General features: G+C 39.6%; 1 protein-coding gene across 12 annotated transcripts in view; it reads right to left on the bottom strand.

Moving 5' to 3' along the window:
• Positions 1–22,064, bottom strand: part of SENP6 (SUMO specific peptidase 6) — a 113,484-nt gene that overhangs the window by 3,696 nt on the left and 87,724 nt on the right. For all 12 annotated transcript variants that reach the window (XM_009242011.4, XM_063724873.1, XM_063724874.1 and 9 more), the window contains 5 exons: positions 16,218–16,337; positions 14,613–14,705; positions 9,087–9,514; positions 2,569–2,669; positions 784–872 (listed from right to left, as the gene is read on the bottom strand). In XM_009242011.4, coding sequence (XP_009240286.4) covers positions 784–872; positions 2,569–2,669; positions 9,087–9,514; positions 14,613–14,705; positions 16,218–16,337 — 831 coding nt within the window. The remainder of the gene's footprint in view (positions 1–783; positions 873–2,568; positions 2,670–9,086; positions 9,515–14,612; positions 14,706–16,217; positions 16,338–22,064) is intronic.

Below are 22,064 nucleotides of genomic sequence, written 5' to 3'. Positions count from 1 at the left end.
ACATGTACTACTGAAAATCAAAACTGACTCACTCTTATTTGGAGTTCTCAGTTGGAAAATGTCTCTTACGTCTGCCTTGGGTTACTCTACAGCCTTCATAAAGTAGCTAAGGAATCAGTGTAAACTCCAACCCCATGTTACTGTTTTGATATATAGTGATTTCTGCTCCAAAACACTGTAGGTAAAAAGGAATAGTGGTTCACTATCAAAACTTGTGGCCGGGCGCGATGGGTCACACCTGTAATCCCAGCACTTTGGGAGGCTGAGAGGGGCGGATCACTTGAGGCCAGGAGTTTGAGATCAGTCTTGCCAACATGGCAAAACCCCATCTCTACTAAAAATTCAAAACTTAGCCAGGCATGGTGGCACGCACCTGTAGTCCCAGCTATTCTTGAGGCCGAGGCATGAGAATCGCTTGAACCTGGGAGGCGGAGGTTGTGGTGAGCTGGGATCGTGCCACTGCACTCCAGCCTGGGCGACAGAGCAAGACTCTGTCTCAAAAAATATACACATAAAAAATTTAAACAAAACAAAAGATTTGTGTGTGGACATGTGCATGTAGAGGCTGGGGAAACTGGCAAATGGAGGACTGAAATGATTACCCATTCTTCCCATTTTAATCCCTAGATAGCATGCCTCAAGTTTCCTCACTGACTCTGACAGCACTTATGAGTTTTGCTTAAGTATTTATTTAAAAAAAAAAAACTGTCCTGTTATGTTTTATTTTATGAGCATACTTAAATAAAAATTATGTAGTTTGCAAGATACACAGTTAATGCTTACTGTTTACAGATAGTAGACTTTAAATGCCACTGTCCTATTTCTGAATTGCAGTTGTCATCAGCGAGGAATCCATCATCACTGCTATCATCCTATAAAAGACAGCCTACTGTTAATATTGAAAATACATAATCTAAATAACTAATAACCTAACAAAATAGCACACTGGAGACAAAAATATTTGTAATGATTGTCAAAACTTTTTCTCTATTTAGGTGATTAGACACTAGAGATGTGGTATGTTACTTAATTCCAATTATCTAATGCTACAACATTGACATTTTAAGGAAAATAAACTACCAGAGGTTTATAACAAATTGTTACATCTATTTCCTCAATCTAGAATAAATCTTTAAGACTGAATATATTATGACTGATTCTTCTCCCACCAAATATTACTGCTCTGATTTTAGTTTATTTTTACAAAAACTTAGTTTGTTGGCTAAGACAGCTATTTCACGATACGATATAAAATAACATGTTATTTTACATGAATAATGTTTTCACATCAGAAATATTTAAAGGGTTTTTGGAAACACTGTTTTCCTTGAGAAACCCACATATCCATCTCACTTGAGAGAAGCTAACTTAAGGACACTGAGTCCTTATTCTGTAGATTCTCTTGAATGTAAAATAAACAAGGCTTTTTTGGTCATTGGTGTTCTTTGAGAAAGCTTCTGGCAACGTTACGAATGGAATAATCAATAGTAGGAATAATAGTAATAATAAAGCAGTTACATTAGCTTGTTCACATCACAGGTAACTGCTATAACCAAAAGTACCTAAGTGCTCATTATAAATCATGAATGTAATTCCTACATATGTTGGATTGAAAAGTTATATTTAGCTGCCATACATTGTAAACCAAGAGATATCTTAAAATGCCTTTTGTTCACTGGAAGATTAAGCAAAAAGGAGAGATGGTACAGTATAAAGCCATCTTCACTACTATACAACTCAGTATGTCCTAACAATTAATGAAAGGTCAGAGAATTAACAAAATGGTATGCTGTTGGATTCTTATAAACTTTTCTCAATATAAAATCCTCTTTTAACAGAAGCTAAAAAGTAAAGTATTTTCACAGATATACTTTATTCTTGGTGTTCATACTGTTTATTAGGGCAAATGAGACTCTAAGGAAAAGTCAGAATTCATCTATATTAACTTTAATTAAATATTATCTGCTTCTGCCATGACACATATAAATCAAATCAGGAAGGAGAAAAAAAAATAACTGGAAAAATGGGAAAACAATATAATATTTTTGGTACTCATGTACCATATAACTGAAGGTTTAAACATTTGCTTCTTGAATATCAAGTCAGGTTAAAGGTTAAGTATGACCCATAAATGCTTTGAAAGAGGAAGGTAGGTATTGGTGGTGGTGGCTGAGTTAGGGTGGGTTAATTAATATTACATTAAAGTTCAGTCCACACCACAGTAGCAGCAACAACAGCATGTATACATTTATCCTGGCAACTTCTGACTTGAAAGCTGAATTTGTTTTTTAAGATATGATCCAAATCCAGAAGCCACGATAAATTACTAGTTGAAGAAATTGCTTTACTTTATAAAGTAAGATTTTTTCTTTTTCCTTTTTTCATTTTTTTTTAAGAGATGGTGTTTCCTTATGTTGCCCAGGCTGAACTCAAACTCCTAGGCTCAAGAGATCTTTCTGCCTTAGCCTCCCAAGTCACTGGGACTACAGGTGTGCACCGCCATGTTCAGCAAGAAAAACTTTTCATTAGATAAAACATTAGAACTTTTTGCCAAGCATTAAGTTTTACCTGGTTATCCTGATCTGAGAAGTCGACGAGTTCATCTTCAAGCATTTTACCAGCTTCAGGTGATTCATCGCTATAGTTTAGTCTGATTTTGCTTAAGCCATCTGTATCAATAAGAAACATTACATAATAAAAAAGGCCATGTCTATCACTCATAGTATATGAGGCTGAAATTAATGCTAGTACTTAATTAATGATACATAGTCAAGAACACAAAACCTGCCTTAGTGTATAATATCACAAACATAAAGTAAGTTATTTTAAAAACCTGGATTGACATGTCAATTACAGTTGTTTCCACTACTCAGATGCTAAAATTCATTAAAATTTAAAAACTAGGTATCAGCTATATGATTAAGTATACATATACTTAAATACATATACATATGTATATGTGTAAACAAATAAGTACTTTTGTGTTAGGCAAGTCAGGTATCTTTAGTAATGAAAGCTATGACAGTCTGAAAATAACCTATGTCCAATAACAGAAACAGCAAGTCATAGAACATAAAAGAAAATGCAACTGCATAATTTTATAATTAAAATTTCAAAAACATGGAAAATTACATAATTCAGGGCAAAAATGAACATTAACTACAAGTAAGTAATCGGTCTGTTTTTAGACAAATAATAAGCAACTATTTTGCTGAAAGAAGCTAATCACAACATGTTTCAAAGAAATGTAAGATTTACTACCAATTTTTTATTTTATTTATTTATTTATTTTTATTTTTTGAGATGGGGTCTTGCTCTGTTGCCCAGGCTGGAGTGCAGTGGCACAATCTCAGCTCACTGCAACCTCTGCCTCCCAGGTTCAAGTGATTTCTCCTGCCTCAGCCTACTGAGTAGCTGGGATTACAGGTACATACCACCATGCCTGGCATTTTTGTATTTTTAGTAGAAATGGGGTTTTGCCATGTTGACCAGGCTGGTCTTGAACTCCTGTCCTCAAGTGATCCACCTGCCTCGGCCTCCCAAAGTGCTGGGATTAAAGGCATGAGCCACCGTGCCTGGCCTCACTTATTTACTTTTTTAAGAGACAGGATTTCTCTCACTCTTTTGCCCAGGTGGAGTCCAGTGATGCAATCATAACTTGCTGTAACCTTGAACTCCTACGCTCAAGCCATCCTCCTGCTTTGGCCTCCCAAGAGTGCTGGGATTACAGGTGCACACCACTATGCCCAGCTGATTTTTATTTATTTTCCTTTCAAAAATTTGAAAAGCATGACTTTTAGGTATTGTAGACAGGATAAAATAAATTTTGGTATAAGTTACTAAAAAGGTGTTAAGATATTAATATAAACAAGATGGGATGAAAAGGAAGCCAAAAATCTGAAAAGATATATAATCCAGACTGGCTAACATGGTGAAACCCTGTCTCTACTAAAAATACAAAAACTAGCCGGGCATGGTGGCATGCACCTGTAATCCCAGCTACTTGAGAGGCTGAGACAGGAGAATTGCTTGAACCCGGGAAACAGAGGTTGCAGTAAGCCAAGACTGCGCCACTGTACTCCAACCTGGGTGACAGAGCAAGACTCTGTCTCAAAAAAGGAGAAGAGAAAAGATACGGAAATCTAACTGTTGTGTTCGGAAGCACACTATTTAAAATAACCAATAAACCAATGAAACACTATGGGGCAGGGTACAGTGGCCTAGCATCTGTAATCCTAGCTAGCACTTTGGGAGGCTGAGGCAGGAGGATCACTTGAGTTCAGAAGGATCATCTGGGCAACATAGTGAGACCCTGTCTCTACAAACAAAATAAAATAAAGAATCAGCCAGGTGTAGTGGTGTGCACCTGTGGTCCCAGTTACTCAGAAAGCTGAGGTGGGAGGATCACTTGAGCCTGGGAGGTTGAGACTGCAGTGAACTGTGATTGTATTGCTGTACTCTTCTATGAAAGTGAGACTCTGTCTCAAAAAAGAACAAAAATCCACCACCACAACAAAAAAAAGCACTATGGGCTGAGCGCAGTGGCTCACATCTGTAATCCCAACACTCTGGGAGGCTGAGATGGGAGGACTGCTTGAACACAGAAGTTTGAGACCAGCCTGGGCAACAAAGTGAGCCCCTGTCTCTACAGAAAATAAATTTTGCCGGGCAGGTGACACATGCCTATAGTCCCAGCTACTCAGGGGGTCGAGTTGGGAGGACTGCTTGAGTCCAGGAGGTAGCGGCTTCAGTGAGCTTTGATTGTGCCACTGCATTCCAGCCTGGGCAACAGAGTGAGACCCTATATCAAAAAAAAAAAAAAAAGAAAGAAAAAAAATAATGACCTCTTCAATTTATCTTTTCCAAAAATCTGTATTTTTAAGTCTGTTTAAAGCTAAAACACCTATATTTGAATAACATTTGTCCAAAATCTTCAGGCAATTCAGAATCAGTCAGTTATAATCAGGTTACTTCTAGCAGCAAATCATTACCTATGTAAACTGTGGTCATATAAATATCTATCTACCTTACACAAACTAAACTAGAAATGCCTTTCAAAAACAGGAGAAAAATAACTTAAATGATGCAGTCAATTCCCCCATAAACAAGTGATCTGGAGTAAACTGAGAGGTGATGACTTGATCAGTGGTTCTCTCAATCAGTGTCAGTTCCTGAGAACTTCTCATATAAGGAGACCATGTGAAGATGTTGAGTGTGATTCTAGAGTTTAAGTGTACACATTTTTCATGCACCATGGCAAGTCAATATTTCATAAGGTGTCAAGTGAAAAAACAGCAAGTGAAAGTAGTGATTCCACACATTGTTATTTCCCTAGTTTACTGTAAAAACCTAATTTCCACTTATTTACTACAGCCTGTTATCTGACATACGTAGTCAACACTTGTTGCCTATATGTGAAATCACTGTATGTGATTTTTTTGTGAAACATTTGTTTCAGAGGAAGAGATAGTTGATATGGTATACACATATTAAAAACAAAACAAAAATGTACAAACTATAATTCAAAAATGAGTAAATGGGATAAACAAGTATTAAGAAGGCAAACTACATAAAACAAGTTATTTTTGGCTTTGGCCTCCATTAGGATTTTTTAGGCTATTTACTCAAATTTAACTGGCTTTTACTTGACCAGAAAATTAATTTGTAGGTGAGGGCACTAGAAATCTCTGGAGTTTGTGTATATGAAGCCCTAGGCTTTTGTCCCATTGCTTTAAGTCAAGTAACTTAATTCATTTGAATTCACATTAAAGTATGTAACATTATTGGTCAAAAGGAGACTGAAAAAAGCCACACTAAAATGTAATTCACATACCATATACAGCCATTTAAAGTATACAATCTAATGTTTTTTAGTATATGCACAGCCATCATCACAACCAATTTTTAAACCTTTTCATCATCTCAAAAAGAAACCCCATACCACTTAGCTATCACTCTCTTCCTTCATTCCCACCCACCTCACCTGCCCACCCCCAAAAGCCCCAAGCAGCCACTAATCTACTCCAGATTTTCCTGCTCAGGAGATTTCTTACAAGAGCTCAACAGGTCGGGTGAGGTGGTGCGCACCTGTAATCCCAGCTACTAGGGAGGCTGAGGCAAGAGAAGACAATCTCTTGAACCCGGGAAGGGGTGGTTGCAGTGAGACGAGATTACGCCACTGCACTCCAGCCTGGGTGATTAAGAAAGACTCCATCTCAAAAAAAAAAAAAAAAAAAAAAAAAAAGCTCAACGATAGCTTTCTAACTCACTAAAATAATATAAGCTGGTATAAGTACCAGGAGTATGTTCCATATTCACAGTTTTTGATAGGTTCTTTCTGAATTCACATAATTTATTCTATGTCCTATACCAATATTTTTCATCCAAAGAAAATTCATTAGTTCCATGAGCAAGATGTTAAAAAAAAGAAGAAAAATGTATTAGATCTATTCACAGTTTAAGAAGTTTGCAAGGCACACACTATAGCATGTTATGGGTTTTTATGGAGAGGATTATTTTACTTGTAGGTTGGAGAGGAAATTATACAATTGACTTGATATCAAATTTAAGAATTTGAACAGAAACTAGTATTTTATTTATTTATTTATTTTTGAGATGGAGTCTCGCTCTGTTGCCCAGACTGAAGTGCAGTGGCGCAATCCTGGCTCACTGCAACCTCCGCCCCCGGGTTCAAGTGATTCTCCTGCCTCAGCCTCCTGAGTAGCTAGGATTACAGGCAGGCACCACCACGTCCAGCTAATTTTTGTATTTTTAGTAGAGATGGGGTTTTACCACGTTGGTCAGGCTGGTCTCAAACTTCTGACCCTAGTGATCCACCCGCCTCAGCCTCCCAAAGTGCTGGGATTACAGGCGTGAGCCACCACACCTGGCCAAAACTAGATTTAACAGGTTCTACAACTACAGAACTGACTCAAGGACAAAAATCAATTTATTAGAGCTGAAGAGAGATTTAAACAAGCAGAGATTGGACCAGTGCTCCTCTTCCCACTGAAAACAGTGAAGGAGACTGAGGAATGAAGAACCAAGCTTTAATTGGAATGTATAGGGAAAAGAAAGAGAGATCAGACCGTTACTGTGTTTATGTAGAAAGGGAAGACACAAGAAACTCCATTTTGGCCTGTACCCTGAACAAATGCTTTGCCCTGAGATGCTGTAACTTTGTCCCAACCACTTTGCCCTAACCTCTTTGCCCCAACCTTGAGCTCACAAAAACATGTGTTGTATGGAATCAAGGTTTAAGGGATCTAGGGCTGTGCAGGATGTGCTTTGTTAACAAAACGTTTACAAGCAGTATGCTTGGTAAAAGTCATCACCATTCTCTAGTCTCGATAAACCAGGGGCACAATGCGCTGCAGAAAGCCGCAGGGACCTCTGCCCTGGAAAGCCGGGTTATTGTCCAAGGTTTCTCCCCATATGATAGTCTGAAATATGGCCTCGTGGGATGGGAAAGACCTGACCATCCCCCAGCCCGACATCCGTGAAGGGTCTGTGCTGAGAAGGATTAGTAAAAGAGGAAAGCCTCTTGCAGTTGAGATAGAGGAAGGCCACTGTCTCCTGCCTGCTCCTGGGAACTGAATGTCTCGGTATAAAACCCGATTGTACATTTGTTCAATTCTGAGATAGGAGAAAAACTGCCCTATGGTGGGAGGCGAGACATGTTGGCAGCAATGCTCCTTTGTTATTCTCTACTCCACTGAGATGTTTGGGTGGAAAGAAACATAAATCTGGCCTACGTGCACATCCAGGCATAGTACCTCCCCTTGAACTTAATTGTGACAGATTCCTTTGCTCACATGTTTTCTTGCTGACCTTCTCCCTATTATCACCTTGCTCTCCTACGGCATTCCTCTTGCTGAGATAGTGAAAATAGTAATCAATCAAAACTGAGAGAACTCAAAGACCGGTGCCGGTACAGGTCCTTGATATGTTGAGTGCCGTTCTCCTGGGCCCACTGTTCTTTCTCTATGCTTTGTCTCTGTGTCTTATTTCTTTCTCAGTCTCTCATCCCACCTGATGAGACAGACCCACAGGTGTGGAAGGGCAGGCCACCCCTTCAGGAATGTTCACAATTATTTTGAAGAGAAAGCTTTAATTTCTGCCTTGGGCTATTTGATCTCAATTTACCAATGTGTAAATTGAGATCTAATTTGTCTTATACATCTAAGACTGCACAACTACTGTTAATGCTGAATACTGTAAATTTCCTATGAAATAAAAATAAATCCAAGTTCCAATAAATGGAAAATGTAAACTTTGTACTACAATTTCAAAATTGCACCCTAGGGGTGACAGAAGAGACAGACTACAAAAAGGGCACAAGGGGATTTTTTTTTGAGTGATGGAAAGTTCTCAGTTTTTTTGTTTTTTAATTTTGAGATGGGGTTTCACTCTGTCACCCAGGCTGGACCGCAGTGGTGCGATCTCCACTCACTGCAACTTCAGCACCCTGAGCTCAAGCGATCCTCCCTCCTCAACCTCCTAAGCAGCTGGGACCACAGATGTGCACCACCACATCTGGCTAAGTTTTTGTATTTTTGGTAGAGACAGGGCTTTACCATGTTGCCCAGGCTATTTTCAAACTTCTGAGCTCAAGTGATCTGCCCATCTTGGCCTCTCAAAGTGCTGGGATTACAGTCGTGAGCCACTGTGCCCTGATCAGGTTCTCAATTTTGATTGCAGTAGTGATTACATGACTCTATGTATATACATTTATCAAAGTTCATCAAGCTACACTCATAAAATGAGTGAATGTTATTATAATTATACCTCAGTATAAATTAAAAGTAAGTTGTGTTACTATATTGTTATAAGTAAATCCTTTAAAAATTTTCTATTTATTTTTTTTTTTGGAGATTGGGTCTTGCTATGTTGCCCAGGCTGGTTTCAAACTCCTGGCCTCAAGCGATCCTCCTGCCTTGGCCTCCCAAAGTGCTGGGATTATAAGCGTGAGCCACCACACCCAGCCATTAACCTGATTTTTTTAAAAACAGGATCTTAATCCTGTTTATTAAAAAATCCAGATTATTCTGAATTTTTTCATTCTTTCAAAACATTTAGATACATACCTGTATGATGTGTGGAACTTAAACCTTCATTCTGTAGGCCATTCTCACTTTTAGTCCTATCAGCAACTTTCTGGGATGTAGATTCTCCTTTATTGAATTCTTCATTTTCACTCGCAGTATGATTTATTTTTTTCACACTGTATTTTACACTGCATATGTTTCTCTTATAACGAGGGTCACTTTCTTCCTGCCCAGGATTGGAATCAATTACAGCTATGCAATGTTTTTTGTTTAGCATCTTCTTAATTACAGGCTTGGCAGAAGAGTTTTGCGAACAACTCTCCATTTCACTGGCTGAAGAAGAAATACAACTGTCCTCTACAGTTGAACATTTCTGTATGACAGCATTTTCATGGTAATGAGGATTAGGTTCATACTTTGGTTTTTCCAAACCGGGGAAACAAACAACAGCCAAAAACCAGTGTGCACTGCAAAAAACAAATGAAATGACTAAATATGTTATTAGAAAAGTTTATTGTATTTGGCAATACATATCAATTAAAATGTTTTTTTCTAAAGTTCTTGCCAATTAATTTATTTAAAATGCCTAATTCTGGCCGGGTGCAGTAGCTCACGCCAGTAATCCCAGCACTTTGGGAGGCTGAGGCGGGTGGATCACCTGAGGTCAGGAGTTCGAGACCAGCCTAGCCGACATGGTAAAACCCTGTCTCTACTAAAAATACAAAAATTAGCCAGGCGCAGTGGTGCGCACCTGTAATTCCAGCTACTCGGTAGGCTGAGGCAAGAGAATCACTTGCACCCAAGAGGCAGAGGTTGCAGTGAGCCGAGATTGTGCCACTGCACTCCAGCTTAGGGGTGACAGAGCAAGACTCCATCTCAAAAAAAAAAAAAAAAAGCCTACTTTTTTTTAGTTCTCAAATTAATCTGCTTGTTTTATGTGATCACTGATTTAGTAACAGAACACAATGTCTTTTCAAAAATAACATAGTTTGTATTAAAATTATGTAGCCTGTATTTACTTTTGCAAACAATCCCTGAACCCTTTCTTGTTTTTGGAATGAAAAATTCATTGCTTTTTCTGGCAAGTAATGCCACTTTGCAACTCGTCATTCCCCTTTGCCTTCTCTTTATGTAAAAAGATGGAAAACTATCCATCTTAAAGATTAAACTGTCGGCCAGGTGTGGTGGCTCACGCGTGTAATCCTAGCACTTCGGGAGGCCGAGGCGGGTGGATTGCCTGAGTTCAGGAGTTCGAGAACAGCCTGGGCAACACGGTGAAACCCCGTCTCTACTAAAATACAGAAAATTAGCTGGGCGTGGCAGTGTGCGCCTGTAGTCCCAGCTACTCGGGAGGCTGAGGCAGGAGAATTGCTTGAACCCGGGAGGCGGAGGTTGCAGTGAGCCGAGATTGTGCCACTGCACTCCACCCTGGGCGACAGAGTGAAAGACTCCGTCTCCAGAAAAAAAAAAAAAAAAAAAAGATTAAACTGTCTTCAACAGTCTAATTAGGTCATATGATTTTTCAACATTCTCTAAGAATTGCATATATTGTTTTGTTCTTTTTACTGTTACTGTATGTTATTAAGATAGGAAACGCTTAATATCAAAAATATGTATATAAGTAATATTTTATCTCATGCTATATTGAAATTTAATACATTAAAAAGAAATAACATATCTAACCTAGACCTTGCACAAAAATTTAAGTATTAGTAGCGAGTTCTAGCTATCAAGTAGGTGCTTATAATTCAGGTATCACTGTTCCCAACAGTAGAGTATAGAACACAATCAAGAAGCTGTACAGTCCTGGCTAATACTCATTTTTTGCTAGACACAGCGCTGTGTTGGGATACAATGAACAGGCTATAGATGTCAGGGAGCTTATTGGTCAAGCACAATAATATTTGTCCTATGGTAGGGTGTTCAATAAATATTTGCTGGATGAAAAACAAATTATCTTGCCATGGATAAAAATTATTCCACTTTCTCATTTTTGTAGAATATTAGAGTACCCAAGTTAGTACTAAGAAACAGCACTATCTATCTCTTCATCAAACAGCATTCAGTAGAAATGGCTGTCATAGGCTGGCTGGCTTCATCTTCAGTATTGCAAAGGCCAGATGGATGAAAGCTTGCTTCTCTCCTGTTCATTATTATTCCTTAGTACCCTATGGATTTAGATCAGGCTAACACACCAATCTCCTCATTTCATCACTTCTAACACATAGCTAATTTTATTTTATTTATAAAGTCACATCTCAACTTTAGACATTTTGCAATGTGAAAAAAATGTGTTTTAAAAATTGATGATGCCGGGCACAGTGGCTCACACCTGTAATCCCAACACTTTGGGAGGTTGAGGCAGGCATATCGCTTGAGCTCAGGAGTTGGAGACTGGCCTGGGCAACGTGGCAAAACCCCGTCTCTACCAAAAACACAAAATATTAGCTGGGTGTGATGGCACGTGCCTGTGGTCCAAGCTACTGGGGTTGGGAGCTGAGGTGGGAGGACAGCTTGAGCCTGGGAGGCGGAGGTTGCAGTGAGCCGAGATGGTGCCACTGCACTCCAGTCTGGGCGACAGAGTGAGACCCCATCTCAAAATAAATAAAATAAAATTGATGAAATATAGTATAATACAGTGACTCTCAACCTACAGCTGTAATAAAGCCTATCACAGTTCTTAACATTTCTTAGCTATGCCAATGTGGCTAAGCTACAAATTTCCTCACCTAAAAACTAGGAAAAATGCTTTTTGGCCTAAGAAGAGAAAGCTGAATCAGACAATTACTTCCATTAAGCCAGGGTTTTGCTGTTATGATTCCTTTTAATAACAGCTACATTAACTTTAACAGCAGGAGAGAGGGTAACACAGACTTTTGGCCAGGCGCAGTGGCTCATGCCTGTAATCCTGGTGCTAAGGGAGGCTGAGGTGGGGGAACTGCTTGAGGCCAGAAGTTTGAGACCAGTCTGGGCAACACAGCTAGACCTCGTCTCCAAAAAAAATTAAAAAAATTAGCTGGGACTGTGGCACGCGCCTGTAGTTTTAGGTACTCAGGAGGCTGAGGCAGGAGGATTTCTTAAGCCTAGGAGTTTGAAGCTTCAGTGAGCTATGATTGCACCACTGTACTCCAGCCTGGGCAACAGAATGAGACCCTGTCTCTAAAATACAAAACAAAACAAAAGAAAATACCTAGGCAATTTTACTTAAGATAGATTAGATCCACACATCAAATTTGTGTTTCTGGAAATTACTATAACAATTTTTAATAAACAGCTTAGAAACGTAAGAAAAAAATTAGGGCCAGGTACAGTGGCACATGCCTGTAATCCCAGCTCTTTGAGAGGCTAAGGCAGGTGGACCGCTTCGGCTCTGGAGTTTGAGACCAGCCTGGGCAGCATGGCAAAACCCCATCCTATAAAAAATACAAAAATTAGCCGTGCGTGGTAGCTTGCACCTATAGTCCCAGCTACTCAGGAGGCTGAGGTCGGAGGATCACTTAAGCCTGGGAGGTTGAGGCTGCAGTAAGCTGACATCATGCTACTACATTCCAGCCTGGGTGACAGACAGAGATCCTATCTCGAGAAAAAAGAAAGAAAGAAAGAAAAAAAAAAAACTGGTACTACCAGAAAAAATAAAAACAAAACAGATGACAAATATATATGGCAGCCAATCTAACACATAATTGGCGTATAAGTATTTGTAGCTTTGTCTCTTAAAAAAAAAAAAAAAAAGCAAAAACAAAAACAAGCTCTCTTGATTTATAGGCTATTTTTAAATCTACAAATGGTAGAGCCCTCTTACAGAGTTCATTTTCTACCTCTCACTAAAATGACTGGAAGCACTGATAATAACTTCCATGCACAGGTATAGTGACTAAGAGGGATGTGCCTCTATTCCTAAATCGTGTATAATCAAATAATATTTCTATTTAAAATTTTTATAATTAACTTCTGACAAATGGCTTTCCTCCCTTTCACCTAGTAAGCTGTTCACATGTTACTTTACAAGACAAATTAGTACCCAGTCAAGAAACCTTCTTTTCTTTCTTTCTTTGTTTTTTTTTTGAGATGGAGTCTCACTCTGCTGCCCAGGCTGGAGAGCAGGGGCATGATCTTGGCTCACTGCAACCTCTGCCTCCCGGGTTCAGGAGATCCTCCCCTCAGCCTCCTGAGTAGCTGGGATTACAGGCACGCACCAACACGCCCAGCTAATTTTTGTATTTTCAACAGAGACGAGGTTTCGCCATGTTGGCCAGGTTGGTCTTGAATCCCTGACCTCAAGTAATCCGCCCACCTCAGCTTCTCAAAGTGCTGGGATTACAGGCGTGAGCCACCACGCCCAGCCAAAACCTTATTTTGAAGAGAATGAAGAAATTAACTAGTTTTAAATGTTATTTTAAATTTTACTATGATGATATGAATTTAAAAATATATAGCTTTGCTAGGAGCAGTGGCTCATGTCTATAATCCCAGCTACTTGGGAGGCTGAGGTGGGGGGATGGCTTGAGGCCAAGAGTTCAAGACCAGCCTGAGCAACACAGTGAGACCCTCACCTCTACAAAAGTTAAAAAAAAAAAAAAAATTCAGAAGCTAGCTTGGCACAGCTAGGCTTATTAGACATAAACAAGCTCATAGAATACCAACTCCAGGAAAGCATATTCTGCAACCATGATAGAATGAGAAAGTAGGGCCATATCATAATTTGTCTAAGCAGAGAAAAACATAAGGTCACAGTTGGAAACCACAAAATAGCCAACATTCTTCTTCTTTATTAATGAGTGAATGCTACTTCTTTACCTAGGCAAACCACTACTACTTTAGACCCTCCCCCATATCACCCAAGGAAAGCCCAGATTCTGTCACAGGTTCTTTGAAACATCCTTTTATTGAGAGGCTCCAGAGTGTCCCATGGTGTGTGTTATTCCTTGATGCAAGTAATAAACCCAAGTTTTCCGACTACAAGTTTATTTCTGGTGTTCTTTGGATTGAGGGCATAGAAAAGCGAAAGAATATAAAATACAAAAAACTTTTAAGTCTCAATTGTAAAATACTACTATCTAGTCATTGGGAAAGAATAATAACAAATCTTTAAACACCTCCATTTACTCAGAAACTGCTTCAAGTAGTCCACATGGTTTTTAATTGAAAAATGGCATAAATCCAACCATCATTTCTCCTTTCTGGTTAAAAAAATAAGTGTATTTTAAACTTAAGATTCCAATTCCTTTATGTGACCTAATCATCTTTTTGTATAAAATAATACTTAGTTCTATAGGTTACTTGCTAGACAATAAGCACCATTTTTTTTCAATGGTATTATTTGACATTAATGAATAAAATGAGATTAGAAAGGTATCTGGTCTATTGTCTGTAAAATTCAATATCTTACATGATTCACTGTGAAACTGCATTAATTCTTGTAAAACAGGCAATACAAATATGAATATATACAAGAGATTTCAGAAAGATGTTTTAAAATGAATTCTTCACCTCATACTCATTATTTAAAAACTGCCATCATTTACATGATTTAAAGATTTTCCTTTAAAGGAAATTCTTACTCACGCTTCATTAAGGGGTACAAAAATAAAATCCTTCTCAAAAATATCTACGTGCCGGGTCCATGTTTTTACTCTACCATGTCGTTTTTGCTGTATTCTGTAAGAAAGAGATAAATTATAAGCTTCTGAAATATTTCTAGTGCTCCAGCTTATATGTAGTGATTTATAAATTAAGAAGATTCACACGTAATAGCTCAAACAGTTGCATAAAATGGTTTGACAAACAGGGGAAAGAAAATAGAACTTGTTGGATGGAAAGTAGGAAGGCATGGGACTACCCACTGTTGAATTTGGAGAAAGATATTTTACTCCTGTTACTCCATCTGAGGGGCAGAAGTTCTAGTGCTTATCTTGCCTAGACTTCTCTTTACTATTTTTATTACTGCAGAATTGGTAATGGCAACTATATTGAAAGGTGTAGCCAAGCACAACTTAGGGTAACTGGGGAGAAGACAGTAGGAAAAGTGAGCATTATCTGATGGTAGATGAAGCAATATAGCTATGAGCACTGGTCAAAACCAATGACTGTTATCACCTCTAAGATGCAACATTAAGAATTGCTGAAATAAGAGAAAATATTATTTATTATTATTAATTATTTATTATGCATAGCAGCCATCAATTCAAGACATGTAACACTAGTTTTAAATTTAAAAATGTACCAATTCTTAAGTGTATCTTTTGATCAATTACCAGCAAATTATCAGAGCTAGATGCCATCACTATTGGAGAGGAATTATAAAGAAAATAGGTGGGGCATGGTGGCTCACACCTGAAATCCCAGTGCTTTGGGGAGGCAGAGGTGAGCAGATTCCTTGAGCCCAGGAGTTTGAAACCAGCCTGGGAAACATGGTGAAACCCTGTCTCCACAAAAAATACAAAAATTAGCTGGGTGGGTGGCATGTGCCTTAGTCCCAGCTACTTGGGAGGCTGAGGTGGAAGGATCACTTGAGAGTGGGAGGTAGAGGTGGTGGTGAGACAAGATCGCACCAATGTCCTCCAGCCTGGGCGACAGAGTGAGATCCTGTCTTGAAAAAAAGAAAACAAATCAGGCCTACTATGTACAATAGTACTTCCTTAATTTGTCTGAGAAGAGTCACCCAAAGAGCTTATTAAGAGTATAGATTCACAGGTTCCTTTCTTAGATATTATGGATTATGGATAAACATCTAGGATAAAACAGAGTAATCTGTAGTTAGTAAGTATCTAAGTAATTTTAAAAAAACCTATTAGTCACATTTGGGAAACACTATTCTAGATATTTGACCCAGAACATTTATAAATTCCAGGTATTCTGAAAATATTAGAATATTATGAATTATATTAATTTTGTAAACTGATAAGAGAACTAAATGATATTGCCTCAATATAAATAAGTTGTTAAAAAAATTCCAAAACTAGCACAAAGTTAGTTTAAGGAAGGTGAATATGAACCCATGAAGAATGCAAATGGAACTGATTTATTTAGTGTGTCCTTTTCCTGGCTGGAGAATTTAAAAAGTAAGCAAGAGAACTGCAGAGATTTGTGTTTTCTTTCAAGTACATGATTTTTTACTTAGTTAAATGTGAGTGACTTACATCTGTTAAATATTTTCAGAGTTTGACTTACGACAGATTAGTTGTTTCATGATTTCTCCTCTCTCTCTGATTAAGGCGTTTATAGAAAAAAGAACTGAATATATGAATTCGGTCAGCGTCTTCTTTCTTCAGTTTTTCAAGCACCAAGTATCTATTTGATACAAAATAATTCAAATATAATTAATGTAACAGTTCACTTTATTTATTTATTTCTATTTTTTGAGACAGAGTCTCGCTCTGTTGCCCAGGCTGGAGTGCAGTGGTGTGATCTCAACTCACTGCAACCTCCGCCTCCGGGGTTCAGGTGATTCTCCTGCTTCAGCCTCCCAAGTAGCTGGGATTACAGGCACACACCACCACGCCCAGCTAATTTTTCTATTTTAGTAGAGATAGGGTTTCCCCATGTTGGTCAGGCTGGTCTCGAACTCCTGACCTCAAGTAATCCGCCCGCCTCAGCCTCCCAAAGTGCTGGAATTACAGGCGTGAGCCATTGCGCACAGCCACAGTTTGCTTTGTAATAAAAACTCAGTAAATCTTTTTTCTTTAGAACCATCAATCTCTCTTTAGAACCAAGGAGGTTATTAGCAAAGTTTGATAACTATCCGATTATCTTCAGGCAATGAAAATTGCTATTTGAAAATAAAATTATGACATAAAGATCTAATGTTTTAAAACAAGGAGACATTCTATGCAGTGAGCTGAAATTGAGCCACTGCACTCCAGCCTGAGAAACAGAGTGAGACTCTGTCACACACACAAAAAACCAAAAACCTTGTTAGGCTGCACACGGTGGCTCATGCCTGTAACGTCAGCACTTTGGGAGGCAGAGGTGAGCAGATCACCTGAGGTCGGGAGCTCGAGACCAGCCTGGCCAATATGATGAAACCCTGTCTCTACTAAAAATACAAAAAATTAGCCGGGCGTGGTGGCAAGTGCCTGTAATCCCAGCTACTTGAGAGACTGAGGCGGGAGAATCACTTGAACCTGTGAGGAAGAGGTTGCAGTAAGCCAAAATCACGCCACTACACTCCAGCCTGGGCATGACAGACCAAGACTTGGTCTCAAGAAAATAAAAATAAATTTAAAAAAACCAAGGGCACACTCTAAATCTAGAGTAGAGCATATGTCCCCAAATTATTCATAATAGCCCAAAAGCATAAGAAAAATGCTAACCAACTGACAAATGGAAAAATAAAGTGTTACATTTATACAATGAAATATCTGAAATAGAAATGAAGTGATAGTACATATGATATCATAGAAAATCCTTGAAAACATGCCAACTTAAAGAATCTACTCATAAAAACCACATATTTTATGGTTCTATTTGTACAAAATGTCCAGAATACAAAAAGCCAGAGACAGAGAAAAGACTGACAGTTGCATAGGGCTGGAGGAGGGATTGGAAGAAAACAGTGATTGCTAATGGGTACTAGGCTTCTTTATGGGGCAATGAAACACACTGAATTGTATACTTCAAATGGGTGAATTGTATGTTATATGTATTATATCTAAGTAAAGCTGTATTACCATTATGTATTGTTTATTTCATTTTAAACAGTTCAGTTAATAAACCACGAAGATCCAGCAGCATAGTATTTTTTATGAAAACAGAAAATAAAGAGAAAGAACTTGTACAGTGGTGAGGTGGTAACAATGACTCTGCAAAGTGATCTTACATTGGTTCTAATTTTTTTTGAGATAAGAGTTTCGCTCTTGTTGCCCAGGCAGGCTGGAGTGCAATGGCATGATCTCGGCTCACCACAACCTCCACCTCCCAGGTTCAAGCAATTCTCTTGCCTCAGCCTCCTGAGTAGTTGGGATTATAGGCATGCACCACCATGCCAGGCTAATTTTGTATTTTTAGTAGAGATGGGGTTTCTCTATGTTGGTCAGGCTGGTCTTGAACTCCCGACCTCAGGTGATTCACCTGCCTCGGCCTCCCAAGGTGCTGGGATTACAGGCGTGAGCCACCGTGCCTGGCCTGGTTCTAATTTTTTATTGCCTTAGTTATTTTTTTATACATCTATAGCAAAACAAGTAACAACAGTCGTTTATATCACAAAGGGAAATTATGATATATTAAATTTATTTATGATCCAAACTTTCTCATAGGACTTATGCAAGTTCAAGCTTATGACCATATTAATATTATCAAAATGAGGACAGTCTGAAAGTCTTGTGAAATCTTACACAGAAAGAGCAAATGCTTAAAACATCTGGCCCCCTAGAGGGCACATTCTTGAGATCTGTTACTTTTATCACTAATATGCAATAATTCCAAAGCTCAAGTTTTAATGAAAATGACATAATTTAAAAGATTTCTTGCTTTCAGGCAACTCAGTGTGCCCCTACAGAAGATAATACAAGACAGTGAGTCAGATCAAGACACAGTTTATATTAATTGCTGAATTCTACAATAGTATCTTCAAAACACACTATGTAGATAAATAGCTATCAGTCCAGGGACTATACTGTAATGAGTGAACCATGAGACTTTTGCTGGCCCAAACTATAATGGCTACTTTGGATTTTTTTTTCCAGACCGAGTCTCACTCTGTCTCCCAGGCTGCAGTGCAGTGATGCAATCTTGGCTCACTGCAATCTCCACCTCCAGGTTCAAGTGATTCTCCTGCCTCAGCCTCCTGAGTAGCTAGCACTACAGGCACCCACCGCCACACCCAGCTAATTTCTGTATTTTTTTTAGTAGAGGCTGGGTTTCACCATGTTGACCAGGTTGGTCTTGAACTCTATCCCTCAAATGATCCTCCCACCCTGGCCTCCCAAAATGCTGGGATTACAGGCATGAGCCACTGTGCCTGGCCTACAATGGCTGTTTTATAAAACTTAACTGAATAAAAGGATATTCACCTTAAAAAAAGGAAATGTATTTGTGATATAAGAAAACTGAGCTGGACATAGTGGCTCACTGCAGCCTCTGCCTCCTGGGCTGAAGCCATCCTCCTACCTCTTCCTCCAGAGTAGCTGGGACTACAGGCATACACCACCACACCACCACACCCGGCTAACTTTGGTTTTTTTTGGGGGGGGGGGGTAAACATGGGGTTTCGCCATGTTGTCCAGGCTGATCTCGAACTCCTGGGCTCAGGTGGTCTGCTCGCCTTGGCGTCCCAAGTGCTAGGATTACAGATTTTTTTTTTTTGGCAGGGGAAGGGAAGGAGGAAGAGCCACAGCGCCAGGTGTGAGGGAGGAGTGGGATGCGGGGAGGATGGGGGGCGAGGGATGTGGGGCTCAGGCACTAGCCTGGGAAGCCTCCAGGATTACAGGTTTGAGCCACCACGCCCAGCCTGTGCTTTATTTCTTTCTTTGAGATAAAGTCTCACTCTCTCGCCCAGGCTGGAGTGCAGTGGCATGGTCACAGTTCACTGCAACCTCAAACTCCTGGGCTCAAGTGATCCCTCACTTCACTCTCCTGAGTAGCTAGGACCACAGGCCTGCACTACCATGCCCAAGTAATTTTTTTTTTTTTGTATGTTTTTTTAGAGACAAGGGTCTTGCTATATTGCCCAATATGGTCTTGAACTCCTTGCCTGAAGCAATCCTCCAGCATTGGCCTCCCAAAGTACTGGGATTATAGGTGTGAGTCACTGCACCTGGCCTAATTTATGCTTTTAAAGTAACTAGTTTCGTTTTTCTAATATGCACCCATAAGATTTCTGTGACTACAGTTCTAGATTTTTTAAGTGTACATGTGTTACAACTATTAACTTTAAAATAATAATCATATCTCTTATTTTAGAATTAAAGGGAAAACCCAAGCTTACTACAAAAACTTATGGGAGGCCAGGCACGGTGGCTCACGCCTGTAATCCCAGCACTTTGGGAGGCCGAGGCAGGCGGATTACCTCAGGTCGGGAGTTTGAGGCCAGCCTGACCAACACGGAGAAACCCCATCTCTACTAAAAATACAAAACTAGCCGGGTGTGGTAGCGCATGCCTGTAATCCCAGCTACTCAGGAGGCTGAGGCAGAATAGCTTGAACCCGGGAGGTGGACGTTGCAGTAAGCCGAGATCATGCCATTGCACTTCAGCCTGGACAACAAGAGTGAAACTCCATCTTAAAAAAAACCAAAAAACAATGGGAGGCCGAGGCGGGCGGATCACGAGGTCAGGAGATCGAGACCATCCTGGCTAACACGGTGAAACCCCGTCTCTACTAAAAATACAAAAAATTAGCCAGGCATGGTGGTGGGCGCCTGTGGTCCCAGCTATTCGGAAGGCTGAGGCAGGAGAATGGCGTGAACCTGGGAGGCGGAGCTTGCAGTGAGCTGAGATTGCGCCACTGCACTCCAACCTGGGCGACAGAGCGAGACTCCGTCGCAAAAAAAAAACAAAAAACAAAAAAACAAAACACAATAACAAAAAAAAACCTTATGGGAATTCCTATTTGGGTGCACCAATTTCTCTAAGTGCATATATCATTTAAATATTGAATGCTCGTGAAGCTGTTTAGTTGCTATTTCATAAAATGGAAAATCTAACAACATCAGAACTCCTTTAACTATACGATGAAGTTAAACAGTGATTTTAGGCTGGGCACAGTGGTGAGGGGATCCCCTGAGAATAGCCTGGGCAACACAGTAAGACCCTATATCTCCAAGAAAATTTTAAAAATTAGCAGAGTGTGGTAGCTCGCACATGTAGTCCCAGCTACTTGAGAGGCTGAGGCAGGAGGATCACTTGAGCCAGGGAGGTCTGGGCTTCAGTGAGTCATGATTGCATCACTGCTCTCCAACCTGAACGACAAAGTAAGAATCTGTCTTTGGAAAAAAAAAAAATAAATTTTAGCTGGGCATGTAATTCCAGCACTTTGGAGGCCAAGGTGGGAGGATCGCTTGAGCCCAGAAATTTGAGACCAGCCTGGGCACACAGGGAGATCCTGCCTCTATGTAAAAAAAAAAAAAAAAAAAAAAATTAGGCCAAGCACAGTGGCTCATTCCTGTAATCCCAGCACTTTGGGAAGCTGATGGGGGGTGGGGGGGATCACTTGAGGACAGAAGTTCGAGACCAGTATGGCCAACAAGGTGAAACCTCGTCTCTAATAAAAATACAAAACAATTAGCCAGGCGTGGTGGTGAGCGCCTGTAGTCCCAGCTACTCAGGAGGCTGAGGCAGGAGAATGGCGTGAACCTGGGAGGCGGAGCTTGCAGTGAGCCGAGATTGCACCACTGCGCTCCAGAGCCTGGGTGACAGAGAGAGAGATTCCCGTCTCAAAAAAAACAAAAAACAAAAAAAACCAAAACAAACATATAAAATTTATCATGTTAACCATTCTGAGTGTAGAATGTATATGCACTGAGCATAAAGTATATGCACAGTGTTAAAAACAGATCTCCAGTAACTTTCTCGTTTTGCAAAACTGAACATGTCTATTAAACAACTCCTTTTCCCCTTCCCCTCAAATCCCAGTAAACATCAATTCTATTTTCTGTTTCTATGAATTTGACTACTTTAGATACCTCATATAACAGAAATCATACTTTTGTGACTGACTTACTGTGCTTGGCACAAGGACCTCAAGGTTCATCTATGTTAAAGCAAGTAACAGTATTTCCTTCCTTTTTAAGGAAGGAAATGTATACATATTGCATTGTATGTATACACCACATTTGGTTTATCCGTTCATCAATGGACAGCAGGATTGTTTCTACCACTCAGCTATTATGAATGCTGCTATGAACATGGGTGTGCAAATATGTCTTCAAGACTCTGCTTTCTGGTTGGGAGCAGTGGTTTATTCCTGTAATCCCAGAACTTTGGGAAGCCAAGGTAGGAGGACTGCTTGAGGCCAGGAGCTCAAGACCTGCCTGGCCAACAAAGTGAGACACCATTTGTATAAAAGTGAAAAAATTAGCAG

This window comes from Pongo abelii, chromosome 5 (genome assembly GCF_028885655.2).
Source record: "Pongo abelii isolate AG06213 chromosome 5, NHGRI_mPonAbe1-v2.0_pri, whole genome shotgun sequence".
Lineage (NCBI taxonomy): Eukaryota > Metazoa > Chordata > Mammalia > Primates > Hominidae > Pongo > Pongo abelii.
Note: the sequence above shows the minus strand (reverse complement) of the source record. Positions and strands in the feature narration are given on the sequence as shown.